General features: G+C 36.8%; 2 protein-coding genes across 2 annotated transcripts; both read left to right on the top strand.

Moving 5' to 3' along the window:
- Positions 1-135: 135 nt before the first annotated feature.
- Positions 136-12824, top strand: LOC120422206 (protein disulfide-isomerase). The gene is made up of 4 exons (XM_039585588.2): positions 136-251; positions 598-823; positions 10901-12174; positions 12242-12824. Exons 2-4 carry the CDS (start codon positions 673-675, stop codon positions 12296-12298), a joined length of 1482 nt encoding a protein of 493 aa, XP_039441522.1. The 5' UTR covers positions 136-251; positions 598-672; the 3' UTR covers positions 12299-12824.
- A 2448-nt stretch (positions 12825-15272) lies between these two features.
- Positions 15273-16692, top strand: LOC120422207 (uncharacterized). The gene is made up of 2 exons (XM_039585589.2): positions 15273-15423; positions 15494-16692. The coding sequence occupies exon 2, from the start codon at positions 15510-15512 to the stop codon at positions 16590-16592; it is 1083 nt and encodes a 360-aa protein (XP_039441523.1). The 5' UTR covers positions 15273-15423; positions 15494-15509; the 3' UTR covers positions 16593-16692.
- Positions 16693-22654: the final 5962 nt, after the last annotated feature.

The raw sequence follows: 22654 nt of genomic DNA, 5'->3' as shown, positions 1-22654 counted from the left end.
TTCATCTAACGGTGTGCACCACCCATCCGTCAACGTCGCACAGGGTGGTTACCGTAAACCATGCACCACCCAACAACAGCCCGCTTGACGTTTCTCTTCTGTCAAAGCACGCGTGGTTCGACCAATCGCAGCCGCACACGGAGCGAACCTGCCACGTACGAAGCTTTTCTCTCTCGGGTGCGCTCTCTCTCCACAAGCTTGCTGGAAGCAGCCAGCGGCGTTCCTCTTTCAGTAGTTGTCTGAGCGTGAACGTAAGTAGTCGTGTTTTTTTGTCTCTGAGTGGGGTGAAAAGAAAAAGGGGGGTTCAGTTGGTTGGTGATGAGCATAATTTTCCAATGACTTTTCCTCGCGGGAGCTGGTGTGCGTGTGTGTGATTCATTGCAAGTGGAAAAAGTAGCGAGGTCTTGTTCCGATATAAAAGTTGAGCGGGTGCTTCCGGCTCGAGCTAGTTCATTGGAAAAACGCGAACCGGCAACTGCTTCTTCCTTTTTTGACACCAAAAAAAAACAGCAAAACTACAAAAAGAAACAGTGTCGGCAAATATTGAATCAAAATTCCAAAAATTTCTTTTTTCCGGTGTTTGCTCCCACCGAACAGACACGGACAGGAGAGGCGCGCAGTAGGCTCTGAGGAATCGACGACGGGGGAACGGAACACACATACACACACACAATGAGAGTGCTGGGATTGATGCTGTTGGTGGCCGGATTGGCCCTGGTGGCCGCCGATGACGAAGTCAAAACCGAGGACAGCGTCCTGGTGCTGACCAAGGACAACTTCCAGAAGGTGATCGAGGACAACGAGTTCGTGCTGGTGGAATTCTGTAAGTAGCAATCTCCTTCTTTTCGATCGATTTCGATTCTCCATCTTGGAAAGACCCCGTTGTTGGCAGATTAGATCCGAAAATAAGCCCTCCGGTTGGCCCACTGCAACCACATGCACCTTGCAGCAAATGGCCAACTTGGCTACGTTCTTCTTCTTGCTTGCTTGACGTCTTGGACGCGCCGTCTGCCATCGTGGCCGGTGTCTTATCTAACCCTCACCACCTCGCGAAAGTTTAACCTTCAGGTGCTGCCTGCATACGTGGAAGAATTTTTATATGTTGCTCCATTTCTGAGTTGTACCACGTCGTCACAGCTGCACCACATCATTGCACATCTTGTTTGGGATTGCAATTGATTGCCAGCCTACTTAGATCGGCATCATCACCGTGGTCGTCGTCATCATCGGCAATCATTACCATAAACAAATTACTAGTTCGGCCTACTACTAGTAGGTGCTTGAGGCTAGTGTTGCTACGATTGCTGTGTGGAGGTGGAAGAATACAAACAATAAGATTTCATAACTGTGATACACAGTGCCAGAGAAAACAGAGTTCGTAACAATAAAAAGTATCGGCACTCTTGGGTTGGGAGTAGGTGTTTGGAGCTATTCTAGCTTAGCACTCGCTCAGCATTAGTATTGGTGCGCTAGCTCGCGGTCGACGGAGCGACGGCACGCAATGCGCACACACATTCATGGATGGATTGGCGTGGCGCATGGTGGCTGCTTAGAGGAAAAAGTGGATAATTTGATACATAGCTGGTCTTAGGCAATTGATCTTTTAAAATTTGTCATCGTTTTTATTCCGGATTGAGTTTTTATTTGTAGTTTATTGACTAACTAAATTAATCTTGTTCTCTGGTTTTTCTTTTTCAACATGCATAACTAATTTTTTTGACAGAAAACTTTTCTTTTATTCATTTAAAATTAAAAAAAAAACAACAAAACGCTGCAATTCTTTCTATTTGACTTAGCCAATGATTCTAAAGTTTTTGAAGTTTTTGATGCAGAATGATGCAATAAACCAGAAATTTGATAAACATTATGTTTGTGTTTCTAGAGTTTTTTTTAAGAACCTATAATTTTTTTTAGTGCCTTTTGCATTGAGTGTATCCCTTTCCCCATTATGTCAATGTCCATCGCAGTAAGTGAAATACACTAGATCTAGATAAATATATTTTTTGAAGTGTATGTCGCACCCTCTTCAAAATCGGCTTCAAAAATCATGGTAAAAAGTTTAACAAAATCATTGGAGCGTAGTAACCAAATCCAAAACATTTGTTGACTTGGCGTTTGCTACCTTCTTAATTCAGTTGAAATTAAAGGTCATTTTTGTTTCACACCTGAAACCAACAAGACGCGTTTGACTGTGCTAAAAATAATTTAATTTAAATCAAAAAGCAATAAACTAAAACAATTAAAAGTTCTTTACCTGTGTTGATAATCATCTTTAGCGAATCAAAACCAATTTTCAACTGTTGAGATTTTTTGTGAAAATTCAATATACTCTACCGCAAAAGGTTTTTTTTTTTTTTTTTTTGCAAACAAAAATCATTTCTTGAAAACCACGATTTTTTTAAACTATTAATTGAAAAACAACTGTTTATTTTTTACAATAAATTTAGATGATTTGACAACACTGACAACTTATTCAGCTAAACAATCATGGCTACCAGAATCAGTTTTTATACAACTTTTGTTAAGTATTTCGTTTGAAATTGGATTTTTAACTTACCTTGTAAGTTTATTGTGGATGAAAATATTATAAAAATGCGAAGTAGACCCCAAAAAGATATTCTTTAGATGACTTTTAAAATAACTTTGGAAAAATGTACTTGGCTGTTGTTATGAGAAACATTTTTAAGCATTTAGCATGTTTTCAGATAATCTCAGCAACAAGTTTGATTTTTGTTTTCTTATGTTTATATTTTTATGAAAAATGGGGGGGGGGGGGGGGTTGTGATTGTCCACGCTACATACAAAAAAAGAGTTGTTTTGTATGAAAATTGTCCACGAGTGGGGGGGGGGGGATTCTGAAGTTTAAAAAAAGTGTCCAAGTGGTTTATGGATGGTCCCGTAGTGTTAATTATTTTATAGTTATTACTAAACTCTTTAAAATACCTTGATCAAAGCGAGACAATGTTTTCCTTTAGTTATTACCGAAAAACTTAAATTAATTAATTAAATTTTATTTTCTGATAGTATTTTGATTTTAGTTGAGCCTTATTAACACTGCGACAAATTAGAGGAATATCGTGGTGTAACTAATTTTTTTATAACAAATCAAGTTAACCCTAAAAAACGATGCAAGGCATTTTGCTTGTTCTATTTATTTTGCCTTTTTAAGTTTTTTCTCTTCAATGTGTTGCTTTTTTCACATTTTCTGCTGTAGAATGATACCATTATCATTTGAGATGTCAAAAAATACGAAGAAGCATAGTTTACAATTACAACAATTATTACCTTCTTATTTTACTTAAAATTCCTTTATTTTAGTAATAAACACAGCCAAAGTTGAATCCTGAAAAATCACTATTTTTTATACATTGGCAAAAACACATAAAACAAGTCTGGAGCTTTTTTTAAGTCCAATAAACCAAATTCTCAGTTTTTGAGCAACTCTCTACGAAATCGGCCGATTTCGACATTGTGGGGGTCTTCCCTATGACCAAAGAAGCTTTTTTGTGACAGTGGTTCACCCATACAAGTCTCCCTACAATTTTGGCTGCAGTCCATACAAAAATGGTACGTAAATATTCAAACAGCTGTAACTTTTGAGTGAATTTTCTGATCAATTGTCCTCATCAATACCTACAACTTTTCCAAAGACACCAAGTCTTTGGAAAAGTTGTAGGTATTGATGAGGACAATTGAGGAAAAATAGATACACGGAAAAAAATTGCAGATTTTTTAATACACTTTTTTAACAAAAACTCAATTTCCCAAAATAAATATTTTTTGATTTGAGCAATTCTCTACCAAACCGGAAATGGATTTTATTTGTATTTTTTGATTTGGCTCAAACTTTGTGGGGGCCTTCCCTATGACCAAATATGCTATTTTGTGTCATTGGTTCACCCATACAAGTCTCCATACAATTTTGGCTGCTGTCCATACAAAAATGGAATGTAAATATTCAAACAGCTGTAACTTTTGAGTGAATTTTCTGATCAATTTGCAGATTTTTTTATCAACTTTTTTTTCACTAAAACTCAATTTCCCAAAATACGTATTTTTTGATTTTCGAGATTTTTTGATATGTTTTAGGGGACAAAAATCCGCAACTTTTGAGCCATAGAGAAACATGGTCAAAAAATCTGCCGCCGAGTTGTGAATTTTTGAAAAAAATAGTGATTTTTGGAAAAAATCGAAGTTTTATGCAAAAACAAGTTTGACATTACTTTTTAATGCAAAATTGAATTTGCAATCGAAAGGTACTTTACAGATTTTTTGATAAAGGGCTCCGTTTTCAAGATATAGCCACCGAAAGTTTGATTTTAGCGAAATTTTTGCAGTTTTTCAATTTTTAAAAATAGTGACCATGAGTGACCATTTCTAAAAATATTTTTTTTGAAAACTTCAGAAAATTTGCTATAAAATTGTCTAAGAGACATTGAAGATTGGACCTCTGGTTGCGGAAATACACCGGCTTAAAGAAAAAGAAACACGAAAATTGAAGTTTTCTAAGTCTCACCTAATCAGCTCACCATTTTCTAATGACAATATCTCAGCAATTGGGTCCTAAAATGAAGCTTAGATTGCTGATATTATTGTTTACAGCGATAAAGCTTATTTTTCTGAGTACAATGACCTTTTGTACGAGCACAAAGAGTTTAAAATGGATTTTTAAATCAATTTTGAAAAATTAACCTCGCGGTCCTTCTTGACAGAAAAGCTCCTACTTGACAGTTCGTTCCAAGGGGACCATAGTTGATCCATCGGAAAAATGTTGTCTTGTCAAAAAAAAAATTTGCATTAAAATCAAAAAAAGTGATCAGAAATGGTTTTTTATCGTGTTTTTTACCGTTGTACATAAAAATTGACATAGGGCTTTAGTACCCTATTAATGGTCCGATCTTCAATGTTAATACATGAAACATTCGTGAAATTTTCCGATCTTTTCGAAAACAATATTTTGAAAATTTTTAAATCAAGACTAGCATTTTAAATGGGCGTAATATTCAATATTTGGCCCTTTTAAAATGTTATGAAATTTGTATTAAATGGATTATTTCACTCACGGTAGATTCACAAATCACGATTAATGCAACATTAGTTGATTTTTAAATTGTGTTGATAGCTATTTGTAAAATTGTAGGTAGAATGGGTTTTAGCAACAAAATTTATACCGATTTTGATTAGAAATAAACTTTTTTGTTTTAAGTTCATTACTTTTATTGCCGCATTGCATGCACCATTGCCAAGCAGTTTTCTAAACCCAAGCAGCCACCCTGCCCGTTGCTCATTCGCTGTACAAATCCAATCGGTTGGTGGTTGTAGTGTAAAAGCAACTCTGTTTCTTTTGCTGACGCGCCTCCGGAGCAGTACCAAATAAAAAGAAAAGAGAATGTCATCCCCCCACACACACACACCGACACCACCATCATCAACCCGTCGAACTGCGACGGAACCCAGTTCCAGAATTATTTAGTGCTGGCCCGTTTTGCAGAACCGAATTTAAGTCCGTCGCCATCTGTGAACTCGGGCGAGGGTTGGGGAAAAGAAATGAAACCGGTTTTCTAGGTTGGGCGGTGTCTTGAGGGAGGGGGGGCAAATCTGCTGTATGGATTACGTGGCCTCGCGAGAGAAAGACGTGGACAATGTGGCGTGGGTTTGCGCTGTGTAATGGACACGTCGACCTAGTCGTGGAGAAATGATTTCACCACATTTCTTGTTTTTGGTCAATTTAAAGATGATTAATTAGAATTGGGTTCTCTTTTTTTTCCAGAATGTCTACGTGTTCGAAACAGTTTTTTGTTATCTGTCCGTTAACACATCGGCTAGTATGGGGGAAATGTAATCAAACGACGCTCTTATCAACAACAATTACCTCATTCTTGGTATCAAGATTCGTGGAAAAACAAGTCACCTAAAAATCTGATAACGGATAACAAGTGGAGTGCCAACGACAATTTGGGTCGTCGTCGAGCATGTTTTTGTCAAATATCAACGTCAACGAAACGTGAACAAACCGGAATTTGCCGGCAGTTTCGTAACGAAATTGCTTTTCCAACGGCACTACCAATACGTGCAATCAATTTCAAAATTGGAAGCATATTTTTCGCCGGCCGGCGGCTCGATCAACATTAAGCCTCCACAGCACCAACACATGTGGCGTACACCTTAACCAGACGCAGGCAATTTACATTTTCGGTCAGTCACCTTTCTCGCACTTGTCGTCGTTGAGTTGCTTCTAATGCTCAAGCTCACTCACCACGAAAGAGTGCTCAGATTTGGTCAGCTGGTTCCTCCGACGGCGACTTCCAGAGAAGGAAGAAACTTGGCGGAACGCAACTACAGTTATCTGCTCTCTTGCTCGGTTGCCAGCCCCAGAGATTATTATCGCAAGTTCCCTCATAGTCTTGACTTTCGCGTACCCGAAGGTTCAACATTCTTGCGGCAAACTAGTTTTCAACCTTCACCACCACCACACATCAACTCCGGGGCAGGCAGGCAGAGTGTGCAGACGTGGACATTCTCGGGACACGATGGAGCACTTCTCGCTCTCCGTTAATGATGTAATTCGATCGAATCGAAAAACCATGTTGTGCCGCAACAACTCCATGCTGTTTTGTCTTTCCTTCCCCATTTATGGCGACTTTCTCTACCGGCTGGACGGACGGAAACGTCGGGAAGAAGGGCAGGAAGATGAAGCAACAAGTAAAACCAACTAAAACATATAGTCAGGCCTGCGGCCTGTGGCGCGCGCGATAGGGCGACCTAACGAACTGGAACGGCAACGCCACTCCACGGGAGATTCGTCATCACTGGAAAAAGGGTGGGGTTCTGGAAGCATAAAAACTGCATCGAAACGTTTTAGAATTAGCAGGTTCGCGTTTCGAAGAATTCTCAGCATGTCAAAACATGTCAGGTTGTGCATGTTGGCCGTCAACGTGTCATAACAGATTTTCTTTTTACTTTAGGACAATGTGCAAATCTCGGGTCTCCGAGACTGCAAATGTAACTCGATACCCCGGGTTGGCAGTGTGTGTGGGGTTCGGACCACGTTTTCGGTACACCACGCTTGGACGCCGCCACGTCACGACGCGTCGGTTAGATGGGCTGGAAGGAAATTTGCCGGTGGGAAAGGCTTTGATTTGTTTGTGTACAGTCCAGACTCGATTATCCGAAGTTTCGATTCTGCAAAGGTTTCTTAGGAACTTCGGATAGTCTTTTTGTTTGTCAATTTTAGTCGAATTTGAATAGTTAATTGCTTATTAAAATAACAAAATGCATTTTTTTTTCAATATTTCATCGCAGCCATTTTGGCCGCCATCTTGGATTTTATTTGTTAAATGATTTAAGCGTAGTATAGGGGTCACAGGGCTCAACAATAAAAAAAAAGACGACGAAGAAAAAAAATGGAATTCGGATGTGAAATTTGTTCAAGACCTTCGGATAATCGAGTCTAGACTGTATATGTTTTTACGTTGAGTTTCCTTCACTTTTAATTCGAGAAATTGTCTAGAATTTTCAAACTGTTTTTATTTGCATGGAACTATGTCCATCGATTCCTTGTATCCAAATAACCCATTTTGCATCATTAGTTTCTTCTTACAAGTCTCCATACAAATTTGGGGGTTCTCCATAGAAACATTGAGAAATCTTTAACCCAAAAAAAGATTTTCTGATCGATTTGGTGTATTGGGCAAAATTGTACGTTATAGTTAGGACTACACTTAAAACCCCGATGGCCTGACACCAACTGTTGTCAAACGAACGAGGTCACTGTTTAGTTTGACACGGATTTCACACAAACTATCAAACGTTTGTTTTGATAGTGTGCGTGAGCGCCGTGGTTACACTCTAAAAAAATATGTTCAGGTTCTTGAAATCACAACTTACATTTGAATGGGGACAAATCTGGAGTTTTTTTTTTAAAGGTCCAATAAACCAAATTTTCAGTTTTTACTTTTTGGGTGTTTTTAGAACCGCCTTGAGTTAGGGGTATTAAAAAACACCCAAAAAGCAAAAACTGAAAATTTGGTTTATTGGTCCTTATAAAAAAAAAAAAAAAAAACTCCAGAAATAACAAATTTAAGTCGTGATATTTTTTTGATTTTTTTTTTGATTTTTTTTTGCTTCAAAGTGACCATTTTTTAATTTATTTTTTTCCAAAAACTACAGACTTCCAACTTCAAAAAAAAAAAATCTATTAAGCATTGAAGATTGGACCTCTGGTTACTTAAATAAAGCGTTTGAAAGATAATAAAAAAAAAGTTTATTTTTTTTAATTTGCTCATAGTAATTTGTGCAACAAGTTTCAAAAAGAAGATTTTTCAGCACGAGTCGTACATTTATCCAACGAGGTTCACCGGATTGGATTTATCCAATTCACCCACAACAAGTGCTGAAAAAGTCAAGTTTTGCAACGAGTTCCATACAACATTTGTTGCAATTCCGAAAAATAAACCTTTTAAATGTAATTGTAAGTCAAATGTCCATGTATTTAGTCAATCCATCGCTTAAATCAAAACAATATTGAAAAATATTACTTTTCAAAACAAGCGCTGCATCCATTTCAGTGCTGAAAAGTAGAACTTTTTAGCATTTGCTTTGAAATGTGTTTCTTTTCGATTTTGTTATTTTTAGTAGAGAAAAGTAGGCTGTTTCGTCATTCGGGAATGACAGGAAAAGTAGGAAGTTTCGCGACGGAAATTCAAAAAAAAATCTGAAAGTTGTGAAAATTGACTCTCTAAGATTGAAAATCTGATCAACGGTTTGCAAGATATCATCGATTGAATGTTGAGGATCAGTTGGGTAAAACGGGTAAAACATTTAAAAAATATCAAAAAGTTAAAAAAATATTCATGAGACTGGAAAATCAAGACTGTCATATCGAAATTTCCAAAAACTGCCAAAAAACATATTTTTCTAAATTTTTATTTTTAAAACCGCTGTTACTTCACAAGGATTGGATTAGGACAATTGTCAATATGGAGACTTTTATGTAAAATTGTCTGGCAAATCGATTTCCACTATCGGTTTTTAAAAATTTTAACGTTTAGACCACTTTTCAAATCAACAGTTTTAGTAAATGATTTTGTATTTTTTTAGGAGAGACATACCATCCTGCATTTTTCGTGAGTCTTTTTGTCACGTTTTAGGCTATTTTCACAAAAATTTTGAACGAAAAAAAAATCGTGACGTCGCCATTAAATTTATTTTTGAAACTAAAAAATTAAAAAATCTCATAGAAGTTGCGTGTTTTATTCTTTCAGTGTATTTTTTTCGGAAAGCCCGTCTTTAACCACTTTTTGATACGGTTCAACGGCTTTGAGATACAGTAATTTTTAAATTGCAAAATACAAAAATATTTAAATAACTTAGGCCCTTTTTCAAATGTTATTTTCGAGTAAAATTGGCTCCATATACACAAAAATGGCTTATATAGGCCTAGGATAACATGTCTACAAAATTTCATTGAAATCGGAGAGGGTCGGGTACAAAAGTACCAGAAAAATTCCTGATTAAATCAGCTGGATTGCTCTATTTCTTTATAAAAAATAAAAAAAATCATAAAATATCGGATTTTGTTGCGAAAATACTCAAATTTCATAAAGCGTCATATGGGTTTCAAACATTGCGAAATTTTAAATGCATTTGTTATTGTATTTTTTTTACAAATTACCGTATTTTTTTCGAAAACTCTGAAACAGGGTTGCCACATTTGATTCTGTATTTTTGAGGGTCAAAAATCTGTATATCTGTATCAGGGGGACGAAAATCTGTATTTGGAATCTGTATTGACATTTTTAAACAATTTTTCAAAAAACAAAATATTCTTAATTGTTTTTTAATGCATAAAAATGCTATACAATCTAAAATTTAATGTTTGGGCTCATCCAGCAATTGAAAAAAAATATTTAAAGAATTAAAATTATTTAATTTTAATAAAAAATCGGGAAAATCTGTATATCTGTATGTTTTTTTTTTAATCTGTATTTCTTTATATACAGATTCTGTATGACCTCATCACCTCAAAAATCTGTAAAATACAGATAAATCTGTATTTGTGGCAACCCTGCTCTGAAACTTTTATAATTTGCAATATGGTTATCGAAAGAATCAAAATTTAAAATGTTTATATTTTTCCAGGGATTTTTTTTTGTAAAATGCCATATTTTTCATACAATTTTGAGCATTTTTGGAAAAACATTACATTTCCTGAAAATTTAAGTATTTTACTAACAAATATTTAATAATGTGAAAATGCATACGAAATTTCGCAACGTACTCCAAATCCAAATTAGAAAAAAATGAGTAATTTAAAAAAACACTTGTAAAATTTTAGTATTTTACAGCAAAAAAAAACTCTGATAATTAGTAAGGTGAAAATCCAAACTAAATTTTGCTACGTTAGACGTTTGAATTATGACAATTTTAGTATTTTCGATACTATACAATACGGTATTTTGTCACGATAGAACAATTTTTATCGTTTTTTAACCTCGACTATTTGGTCGTTAACAACTTTGGATTTTTTTTTTGTTTCTCAAAATATTCGTAGTTTGTAGTGAAAATTCATAACATTATTGTTTAACTATTGAAAATCACAGTTTTAAATACTGGCAAGATTTTTGTATTACCAATACGCCAATACGCAACAAAAAACATGGTTACAAACTGTACAAAAGACAATAACAAAACTATAGTACAGTTTGATCACGAATCCATGCCGCCACCCTGGAGACCAGTTCAATGAGATGCTAACGATGATGATGGGCTTTCCAGATGGAAATAGAAATCTTTTTCCAGCAACTGCCATTCATTAGATATGCACAATTGCCACCGCCAGTGTTTTGAATCGTTACAATTTGCTAAAAATAGTCTTCCCCGCTTTCTCTACCTTCCACAGACGCCCCATGGTGCGGACACTGCAAGGCTCTGGCCCCCGAGTACGCCAAGGCCGCCCAAGCGCTGGAGGAGAAGAAATCCACCATCAAGCTGGGCAAGATTGACGCCACCGAGGAGCAGGAGCTGGCCGAGAAGCACGGAATCCGTGGCTACCCGACGCTCAAGTTCTTCCGCAGCGGAACCCCGATCGAGTACACCGGAGGTCGCGAAAAGGACACCATCATCTCGTGGTTGGAGAAGAAGACCGGACCGGCCGCCAAGGAGCTGGAGACCGTCGATGCCGCCGAGGAGTTCCTGAAGGAGAACAAGGTCGTCGTGGTTGGTTTCTTCAAGGATCGTGAGTCTGCCGAGGCCAAGGCCTTCCTGTCCGCTGCCAACGCCGTCGACGAGTATCCGTTTGCCATCACCTCGAGCGACGATGTGTACGCCAAGTACGAGGCCAAGTGCGGATCGATCGTGCTGTTCAAGCACTTTGACGATGGAAAGGCCGTCTTTGAGGGTGAGGTTAGCGAGGATGCGCTCAAGAAGTTCGTCGCCGCCCAGGCTCTGCCACTGATTGTCGAGTTCAGCCACGAAACTGCCCAGAAGATCTTCGGAGGAGAAATCAAGAACCACCTGCTGTTCTTCATCTCGAAGGAGGCCGGACACTCGGAAAAGTACATCGACCCTGCCCGTGAGGTTGCCAAGAAGTTCCGCGAGAAGATTCTGTTCGTGACCATCGATGCCGACCAGGAAGACCACCAGCGCATTCTGGAGTTCTTCGGAATGAAGAAGGATGAGGTCCCGTCGATGCGTATCATCCACCTGGAGGAAGATATGGCCAAGTTCAAGCCCGAATCCGCCGACCTGTCCGCCGACAAGATCGAAGCCTTCGTGTCCAACTTCCTGGAGGGCAAGCTGAAGCAGCACCTGCTGTCCCAGGAACTGCCCGAGGACTGGGACAAGACCCCCGTCAAGACCCTCGTCTCGACCAAGTTCGACGAAGTCGCCCTCGATGCCAGCAAGGACGTCCTGGTCGAGTTCTACGCTCCGTGGTGCGGACACTGCAAGCAGCTGGTGCCCATCTACGACAAGCTGGGTGAGCACTACGCCGACTCCGAGACGATCGTCATCGCCAAGATGGACGCCACCGCCAACGAACTCGAGCACACCAAGATCAACTCGTTCCCGACCATCTACCTGTACCGAAAGGGCGACAACCAGAAGGTTGAATTCCGAGGCGAACGCACCCTGGAAGGATTCATCGCCTTCCTGGACGGCAAGGACGCCGCTGAGGTAAGACCCACCTAAACCCGTATCACCAAATAGCTCAACATCTAACCCCCAACGTTTTGCGTTTCAGGAACCCGAGGTGAAGGAAGATGTCGAGGAAGACGCTCCCTCCAAGGATGAGCTGTAAATCTGCGCTTGCAAACATTACGATTAGTGCAAATACACACAAGGATAGGGACACTTTCAAAACATCAGCAAATTGCATTCAAAAAAACACTACACAAAAACACAAACAGAAATTCAAACAAACAAAACAGTGCTGTAAGATAGTCGCGAGTTAGGATTCTCCCCGTCCCCCCACATCTACCATTTTTCCCCCCTCTTTCCAACACGTGTTTTAGGTAAAAAAAAAGGTAGACAGAAGAAACCCGGTTCAAGATAGAAACAGCAGCAGCGATTGTGTAGGAATTAAAGGCGAAACTTTGCAAGAGACTGTAACTTTTTATTTAGTAATTTGTAAAACGTGTGAGAGCTGTCTGTCGCGCGGAAAACGGGGAAAACCAAAAAAACAAAGTTTGAACGGCGACCGGGTCCGGATGGTGCGTGTGCAGCAGAAGCAGAAGCGGAGGAAGCAGACTGTGAGAAAGAGATGCATTTTTTCAAATGTTATATTAACATTAAAGGAATAAAACTGGAGAAATCGTGAAAAAAGAGAAAGAGAGTTATGTTACATTTTTCTTCCTGCAAACCTGGCTTCCATCGGTAGTGCGGTGGTCCGTCGCACATTTTCTGACAAAAAAAGCACAATTCCTTTGAAGCACATAAATGGGTCATCTGGGGCATTCGATAACAAAGTGCGGGTATTGTGCACATTCCGCCTGGGGAAGATTAAACAATAAAATTTCAAATTATTGATAACACATTTGATTCTAACAATGGCGTAAATTGGTTAAACTTCTTTACCTGTCGGATCTTCGCTGTAACAGAGCATGAGCATGAGCATGAGAGACCACCCATGGTTGTCCTTCTCCGTTGCTGAACAGGACCGTAATATCCTATCAATACAATCGTTCATACGCTTCAACGATCTAATGGTGTTTCCCTTATCAACAGCATGTATGAATGCGCTGAAAAGATAAAACATCAAGATCATCAAAACTAGATCTGGAGCAAATAGGTAACAGTCGTTGGCCACCAACGGCGCCCGCCATGTCAGTTTGTAGATCTCGGGGGATTGGGACGGGAATGTTAGTTAGCACAGGTTGCTACCAAGGGTGGGTTCTATACGATATCCACACCCCCACGTGTGCCGGAAAACTACTTCTACTTGGGATTTTGTTAGTGGGTAAAGGTAGTGGCCAGGATTCATCATAGAGGATGATGATGCGGCCCAATAATCAATAAATTTTGTTTAATAGTGTGATGGATTATGACTTCTCAAGGCAAACAGTCGGATGATGCGGATGAGACTATTCCCGGTTATTTGGTGTTGATTTAGAATAAATGATTCAATCTTAGACAGCCGGCTGTGGAAAGATTAAACCAAATAATATTCGAAAAAGCGAAAACGCGAAACCGCCCGGATAGAAAAACAAACACAATCTGGGGGACAACAAGACGGAAACGGCAACGAAAATCTTGCGTGATGACCGCGACGCACACCGTTCAACTTCACGAACGCAACTATCAAACTCCGCGAAACCGCCCGGATAGAAAAACAAACGCAATCGGGGGGACAACAAAGACGGAAACGGCAACGAAAATCTTGCGTGATGACCGCGACCCGCACCGTTTAACTTCACGAACGCAACTCCACAAAAAAAGCCATGTTAGATTTTAATACAAATACATTACAAAACGAACACAACAATAAAACCATCTTCCTGGCCCTGCTGCCCACACGATACTGACGCGCAATAATATTAATTACCACAATGACCCCTTACCACCGACACCGAGTCGGTGCACATACTGCATGCATGACATGAACACGAACATAGCACAAAGAGAACACCACAAAAATCCACCTTCCCATCACCACTGCTTGCACAACACTGACGCGCAATAATATCAATTCTGCAACAGCCTAAAATAATTGAAAAAAATATTATTTTTTTTAAATTAAAATTTTGTAAAAGTAAAAAAAAAGAAATTTTAGAATTTTTTATTTTTAAATTTTTGAATTTTTGTTAAATTTTTGAATTTTTGAATCACCTACAAGAGCAGACATAGAAAATCTCCGAAACACGCATTCAAAACTTTGCCCCCGGCTTGCCGGTACTTGTCGGGTATCAGAAAATGAGTTCCCGACAGGTACCGACACATATTTTTCTTCTACAGATGAACTTGAGATCAAATTTGATACCTGCTTTGCTACGCGCGGTGGGAGACTCGGGGGCAAACTCGAGAGCAAATTAGGTGGGAATCAAATCGGGTAGCAAATTGGGTACTAAAGCCCTATGTCAATTTTTATGTACAACGGTAAAAAACACGATTAAAAACCATTTCTAATCACTTTTTTTTCATTTTAACGCAATTTTTTTTTGACAAGACAACATTTTTTCGATGGATCTACTATGGTCCCCTTGGAACAAGCTGTCAAGTAGGAGCTTTTCTGTCAAGAAGGACCGCGAGGTTAATTTTTCAAAATTGATTTAAAAATCCATTTTAAACTCTTTGTGGTCGTACAAAGGGTCATTGTACTCAGAAAAATAAGCCCTATCGCTGAAAACAATAATATCAGCAATCTAAGCTTCATTTTAGGACCAATTGTTTAACTTTCGACATTTTCGAAACATTAAATTCTTTGAAATTTTCAATAGGATTAAAAAGTTTAATGAACTTTTAGCATTTCTAGGCATGAATCAACACATAATTATTGATTTTGAAGGTAAACGAGAGCAAAAAATGATAAAACCCCATATTTGCCCCCCGCGGTGGGCTTGTTTCGGTGGCAAATTTACTACCCTAGCGGTGGGGATGACGGATTTTTTTCAAGGTGGCAAATTTGATCTCGGTATTCATGAGCCGGGTGCAAATTTGATTTGCACCCCAGCGCTGGAGATGCCCTTACCGTCGAAGTGTGTAAAAGAGAACTGAAAAAGTGTAATGCTGTTTACCAGTGTATAAGGTTTGTTAACATTTTTTACTTCGCACTTGTACAATGGTTTGCTTGAATTACACTGTTCATGAACAGCAGTTGAGTTTTGGTGGACCCCTTGCGACTTGCCAAAACAACAACATCGACGAAGACGCTGTTCATTCAAAGTAAAAAATAAATAAACTTTAAAAAACTTGGAAGAATTAAAACAGGTAAGATATACATAGTTAAAGATTAAACCATTCATCAATCAATTAAATTAAAAATTATAACCGTCCGCAGACTTGAAAACATCAAAATGCCGATCTCGTGCATCATCTGCAATGACACCCTGGAGCAGAATCCCAGCTGCGAACTCTTCCCCTTTCCGGACAAGGGCCTCCAGCCGGTCCAGTACCAGCGCTATCTGGTCGTGTGCGAACTATCCGCGTCAACCATTCCCGCCGATGAGCAGCTCTTCATCTGCTCGACCCACTTCACCCCGGACTGCTTCCAAGAATCGGCGCATCAGCGCACTCTGCTTGACGGCGCCGTTCCCAGCCTGAACATGGAACGAATCGAATACATCGACGAGGACATCCAGATGCTGGACGAGTACATTCCACTGTACAACGCCGAGCAGCACCAGGGTCCGTCCACTTCCGGAACCACCACAGTACAGCCGATGCTCATCCCCAAAGCAGAACCCGTCGACACGCTGGACGAAGTAATGGAGGACATTCCGTTCGTGGCCACCGAGGTGAAGACCGAAGCTCCCGAAGCAGACGAAAGCACTCCGGATCCGTTTGGCAACATCGAACCGGGCCCATCGACCGATCTCAACCGGTTCTGCATCCTTTGCAATGCCCGCGAAGGCTCCACCCCGGACTGTCGACTTTACGTGTTCCCGCGCAAAATCCCCAACATTTACCGCAAGTGGATTCTGGCCGCCCAGCTGGAACCATCCCAGTACAAAGACCGCGATATCTACAGCTGCCAGCGACACTTCCCGGAAAATGGTTTCTTCGCCAACGGGCGCTTCATCCAGAGCTGGGCTACCCCGAAACTGAACCTACCCCAGCGCAAGAAACAATCCGCCGCGACCTCTCCGGCACTCAAGCCCGTCATCCTCAACCGGAAGATAGCAGCATCAAGCTCCGCCACAGTGGACAACGCCCCAACCGAAACGCTCATCAGCAGCCCGAACGAGGAAGGACCGAAGATCGTGATCAAGCACAATCCGGCGAACCGCAAAAACGCCACGGCACTCAACATCGATCCGGACCAATACGCGAAGGTTTTCGCCCGCGTGGTGACGGAACTGGTGCCGAAGACGCTGAACTACAACGGCGAGCAGCGACCGGTCACCGGGACGATCGTGTTTTCCTCGAATCTGTTCTGAGTGGTTTGGGGATTGACATAAAAATGTAATGACAAAAATTATGCTCTAGATTTAAACATTGGATAAATTTAGATTTCTGCAAATATCGCAACATTTTTTTTATTTCATACAAATTTGCATGCCAGAGAACAATTTCTGATCATTTTTTTTTATAGAAAAAAAACATTTAGCGATGGAGCAACTGTGCTCCACTTGAAACGAGTTGAACAAGACAAAATAATAACAAGGTATTCCTTTAAAAAATTTAAAATTTTTAGTTTTGTTTTTTTTTTGTCTTTAAAATTTAGATTTTATAATATCAGAATTTTCCCTTATTTTTTATGTTAAGAAATTCAGAATTTTAAAATTGAAGAATGTAAGAACATTTAAATCTAAGAACTCAAGAATCTAGTGCCTGAGGACTGACCCTATACAGAATATCAAAAAATTAATAATTTTATAATTTGGCTATTTTAGAATTTTAAATTTGGAAACAGAAATCGGATGCATAGAATTTTAAAATATGGAAATTTTATAGTTTCAGAATATTAGAATTCTAGACTCTTAGAATTAAAGCATTATAAAATACGGGAACATTAGAGTTTTAAAATTTTAGAGCTTTAGAATACTAGAATTTAAGACTGTGAAATTTTAGAATGTTAAAATCTCAGAATATGAGCATTTTTGAACCTTAGAATATTGAATTTAAAAAATTTAAAAAATTTTAGACAGTAGTTGTTTGGTAACTGGACGTTGTTTAACTGGGCTGCTTTTAACAGGGCGCTCGATAACTGGGCCGTAGCCCAGTTAAAAAGCAGACAAACTTCAAAAAACCAAAACAAACCAAAATGACCGAGGGGTTAATGGATGCAAAAATCATATTCAATAACTTTTGTTTGATTTCAAGTTACAGTTAAAGAAATATGAAAAGTAAGCATTGTAAATAAATTTGAATAACTTTTATTTTTATAATTCATCTGGAAAATATTATGCATCCGTGGTCCCCTCGTTATTTTTGGTTCAGCCCAGTTAACTAGCAACCTTCGGTGACTGGGCTTCGAACAACTACTTTATTGGAATTTCAGAAAATAAAATTTCAGAATATTAGAATTTAGGAAATTTATGTTTTAGAAATTATAAATTTTAAAATTTTTTAGAATATTAGAATTTGTTGAATTTAAAAGTTTTTACATTAGAAAACCTTGATTTTTTTAAAAATTGGGTCCTAAAATGAAGTTTAGATTGCTGATATTATTATTTACAGCGATAAAGCTTATTGTTCTGAGTACAATGACCCTTTGTACGACCACAAAGAGTTTAAAATGGATTTTTAAATCAATTTTGACTAATTAACCTTGACATAAAAGGTCCTACTTGACAGCTCGTTCCAAGAGGGCCATAGTTGATCCATCGAAAACATGTTGTCTTGTCAATTTTTTTTTGCATTAGGCTGGTACAAATATTTTTAAAAGTTTTTGTCACCCCCCCCCCCCCCTTCAAAATTGGCCCGAAAAATCAGGGGGCAAAAAAAATATTTTTACAATAAACTTCAAAATTTCAATGAAAATTCAAGTGCAACCAGCTGAAATCAAATTAAAATACATTCTTCTGCGTTTAAAATCATTTTTAGCATGTTTGGGTTTATTAAAAAATCTTAAGATTTTTTGAAAATTTTCGATGCAAAACCTTTTTTTTCGATACAATTTTTGTTTTTGTCAAATCTTAGATTTTTTTGAAAACTAATGATTGCAAAACAACTGAACTAGTGTAAAATGCATTTTAAAACACTTTTTTCATTTAAATGTGAAGACTATGGCTTGTTATTTAAATTTTTATTTTTTTTATTTTTTTGCCCCCCCCCCCCCCCCCCCCCTTGAGGGACAAAAACTTTTTTTAATATTTGCATCGGCCTTAAAATGAAAAAAAAAGTTATCAGAAATTGTTTTTAATCGTGTTTTCACCGATGGACATAAAAATTGACATAGGGCTTTAGTACCCAATTAAGGAATTTTAGACGTGCAGAAATTTAGAATATTATTATTTTAGAGTTTTATAGTTGTAGGATCTTAGAATTTCAGAAATTTAAAATTTGAAAATTTTGGTACATTAGAATTTTAGAGTTTTTGAATGTTAAAATTCTATCTTAGAATATTATAATTTTAGACTTTTAGAAAGCATTATAGAATTGGACAATATCAGTTAGTTTAGAGCTTTAGAATATAAGAAAATGAATCTAAAAACTTTAAAATTTTCATAAAATATTATATAAATTTTAAATGTTTAGAATTTTAAAATAAAGAAGTATAGAATATTATAATTTTAAAATATTGAAATTTAAGAGCTTGGAATATTAGAATTCAATAGTCTTAAAATTTTAGAATGTAAGTATTACAATAAAGTATAACGCGGGACACGAACGAGTTACAACATTTAAAATTTGAGAATTTTGGAAGAATAGAAATTTTGTATATTAGAATTATAAAGTCTTAGAATATTAAAATGCTAGACTTTTAGAATTATAGAATTGAGGAATTTTTTGAATATTATAATATTAGACTTTTAGAAAGCATTATAGAATTTGAGAATATCAGAACTTTTCGAATTTTAGAGCTTTAAATTATAAAAATCTGAAAAATTTTAGAAGAATTTCAAAGTTTTAGAATTTTAAAAATTTATAATTTTAGAACTATTTGCATAGCAATTTATAATTTTAAAATACAGAAATTTTAAAATTTTGGTCGTATAGAATTTTAGAATGTTAGAGTTTAAGAATATTACAATTATATAATTTAAATTCGCAATTCGCAATTTTCAGTGTAAGAACGGGCCTTGACCGATCTTATGCACTAGGTTCCCGACGAACACGCACTGCCCTTACACCTACATCTCACCCTTGCTCTGAGTCAGTACGAGCAGCACGCTAGAACACGCTTTGAGTGTTCGTGCCAGGCATGCACACCTTCTTTTCCGGTTACGCATTTTAACTCGGCCGGGGGTGGTACATTACGTAGGGTTTGATGTAAGTATAAGCGCCTAACCATTTAAAGTGTGCCTAACAACTTTCATTAATGCAAAAACTGTTTTATTTTTAGTTTGAATTCAAAAATTAGTTGTTATTTTACTGTGTATTGTTTCTCCTGAAATCTTTCCTAGTGTTGAGTCGTGTTTATATGTTGCTATTTCTTTTGTCGCGGTGTTTTGTTACAATTTTTGGTCCTAAGCATGTTATAAAAGTTTACCAAAAATACAATAGTAATATTTGTGTTAATCCTTTAACCATTCCATAAATTGAGTAAGGGCTCAAACCTCACTTGTTTGAAAAAAGGTTGAAGATTGAAAACAATAGACAGTAAAAGAGAATTTATTTTATAAAAATCAAGTATCAATAGTAAGAGAATGATGAGCGTATTTTGAAGAATAAAAATGAGAAGCTAGATGTCAAATTAGACAATAGTGATAAATAGAGATACAAAACAAGCTTAGATTATAGTAATGATAATTTATAGGACAGATAAAGAATTATTCAAACAAATAAATTCGCAATAAAATCAAAAAAAAAAAAGATTAGGCGAATGATAAATGGAAAAAAAAAAAAACGGAATCGACGTAACACCTTATAATGTGGCCCTCTTAAACCTTGCGGTTTCGTCAACGGATCCACAGGCGTGTATCGTTCTTTTTGCGACAAGACTCCGCCTCCCGGGTCTCCTAAGTGTGAAGGTATGGGCACGGGGAGAGGGCACCGAATACCTATATTTACACTTAGAATTTTTTTGCGTCCGCCCCGGGATTCGAACCGGCGACCTCTGGATTGTGAGTCCAGTGCGCGGTCCGATTGATCCACACAGGCAGACTTGATATTACTACTTGATAAGAAAAAGTATATTTTTAAGGAAAACAAAAAAACAAAACAAAGTTTGTTACCCTGTCGGATCTTCGCTGTAACAGAGTAACAAATGAACAAAATACTTAAATTGCAGAAACACAAAAAGAACGGATAATAAAGTAATAGGAAAATTTAAAAGGTCTATTTTTTCGCAGATTTCGAAAATGTCCACATTGAAGATGTTTTGTTCAATTTTTGTGATATTTATGTTTGAAATACTTCAAATAACCTAAAGCATTCCATTCAGGATGGGAATTTTCAAGCATTTGATTTTTTTTTGTTTTGCATTGGAAATATATTCCGAAGAAAAAACAAATTTCGCCAGTCTTATTTTTATTCTTTTAAAATTTATTTTTTCACAGCTTTCTGCTGTGTTTCCACGCATAGCTGTAGCTGTACTTTCAATTCTTTTTTTTTTTTTTTTTTGAAAAGACAATAAGATTTAGGTATTCATTATTCAAATGTTTTAATTTTTTAATTTAAATAAAAACAAGATATTTTAAAAAAATAGGCCATATGAACCTACCTATCCACCTATTGGTTCGGAACGGTTTAACTAATTTGGCTCGTTTCAGGATTGTTTTGTGCCTTAATTTGTATTATAAAAGTAAATTTCTCTAATTCCTCATTTTCTTCATTCTTAAATTTTTAAATATTCAATTCTTAAATTCCACCATGCCGGAGACATAAATTTTCATAAGAAACATTTTTGGGGTCATTTAGTTTAGGTTAAGGTCCCGAATTTCGACAAAAAATAGAAATTAAAATGAAGTGACTCGAATATCCTGTATCATGCGAATGTTCCAGTATAGACTTCAGCTGAATTTTTGAATCCTTAGATTTTCAAATTCCTAAATTTGAGTATTTTGAAGGTTTAGAATTTGTATGTATGTTTTATTTTGGCATTTTAAGATTTGAGACTTTATAATTTCAAAAAATATTTTAACATAAAAGAAATATTTTAAATTTTTAAAATAGAATATTTTCTATTTTATATCTCTTGTTATTTTTTTTTTTGGTTTCTAGACTTACATCTATGGTATTTTTTTTGTATTTTTCAAAATTGATTTTTTCTCCAAAAAGATTAATAATTGTTCTAATTAATTTTCCCACTGGTTTACTCAGACTGATGGCAAACTTGTCAAAATAAATAGGGATTTTGTGAAAAGTTGTTTATTAATATTTTGTTTCAAATTCAACATTTAACAAAACCAAATCAGGCCGTTGCAAATATTTTTCAAAGTTTATATAACCCCCCCCCCCCTTCAAAATCGGCTCGAAAAATCAGGGGGCAAAATTTTTTTTTCAAAAAACTTCTAAATTTTAAAGGAAATAGAAGTCTAACCAACTAAAATCAATTAGAAATGCATTTTCGCATTTTTCGAAGATTTGATTTGATATTTATCCGAAGTGATTTTTTTATGTTTAAAATGTTGGCAAAAAAAGTTTTTATTCTTTTTATTTGAAACTTTTGAAAATACATTTTTGTTTTTGATGAGATCAAATCTCAGTACTCGTTCAAACTCAATAAACTATTTTATTATTTGAGTATTTTATTATTAAAATTTATATAAAAAGTGTTTTGGTTTATTTTTAATTTAAATAATGTTTAAAGCAACTAAAAAACTAAACTAAAATAAATATTTATAAAGAGCTTAGTAATAACATTAAAAACAAAATGTAATTTTTATTTGATTTTTGTAACCAATTTTTAACAATTAATTTTATATTTTAATGACGTGCGCAGCATAAGTCTTCTAAAAATACTTATGCCGTTGCAAAAATGGCAGATGGACATCAAATTTTCTGAAAAAAGAAACATTTTTTTATCTAGCTTAAACATGCTAAAATGATTATCACCACAGGAAAATGCATTTTAAAAAGTTTTCAGCTGATTGCACGCCCTGTTGCAAGCCTTTATTCCATTGACATTTCAAACTTTTTAGAACTTTTTTTTTTGTTTCCGACAACCGTGGTGTAGGGGTAAGCGTTCCCGTCCTCGCCAACGCAATGCTGTAGAGCGAATAATTTGTTTTTATTTTTTGTTCCCTGATTTTTTGGACTAAAAGAAAAACAATATTTTTGTTACTTAAACAGACTAAACAAATTGCATATATTTCTTGGTAGTTCACTAGATTTTTGCAAATCATTGAGCGATTTTCAAATATGTTTTTTTATGTGGATGAAATTTTCAAAG

The sequence above is a fragment of the Culex pipiens genome, chromosome 2 (genome assembly GCF_016801865.2).
Source record: "Culex pipiens pallens isolate TS chromosome 2, TS_CPP_V2, whole genome shotgun sequence".
NCBI classification, from domain to species: Eukaryota; Metazoa; Arthropoda; class Insecta; order Diptera; family Culicidae; genus Culex; species Culex pipiens.
The sequence above is the reverse complement of the archived record's forward strand: the minus strand, read 5'-3'. Positions and strand labels throughout refer to the sequence as shown.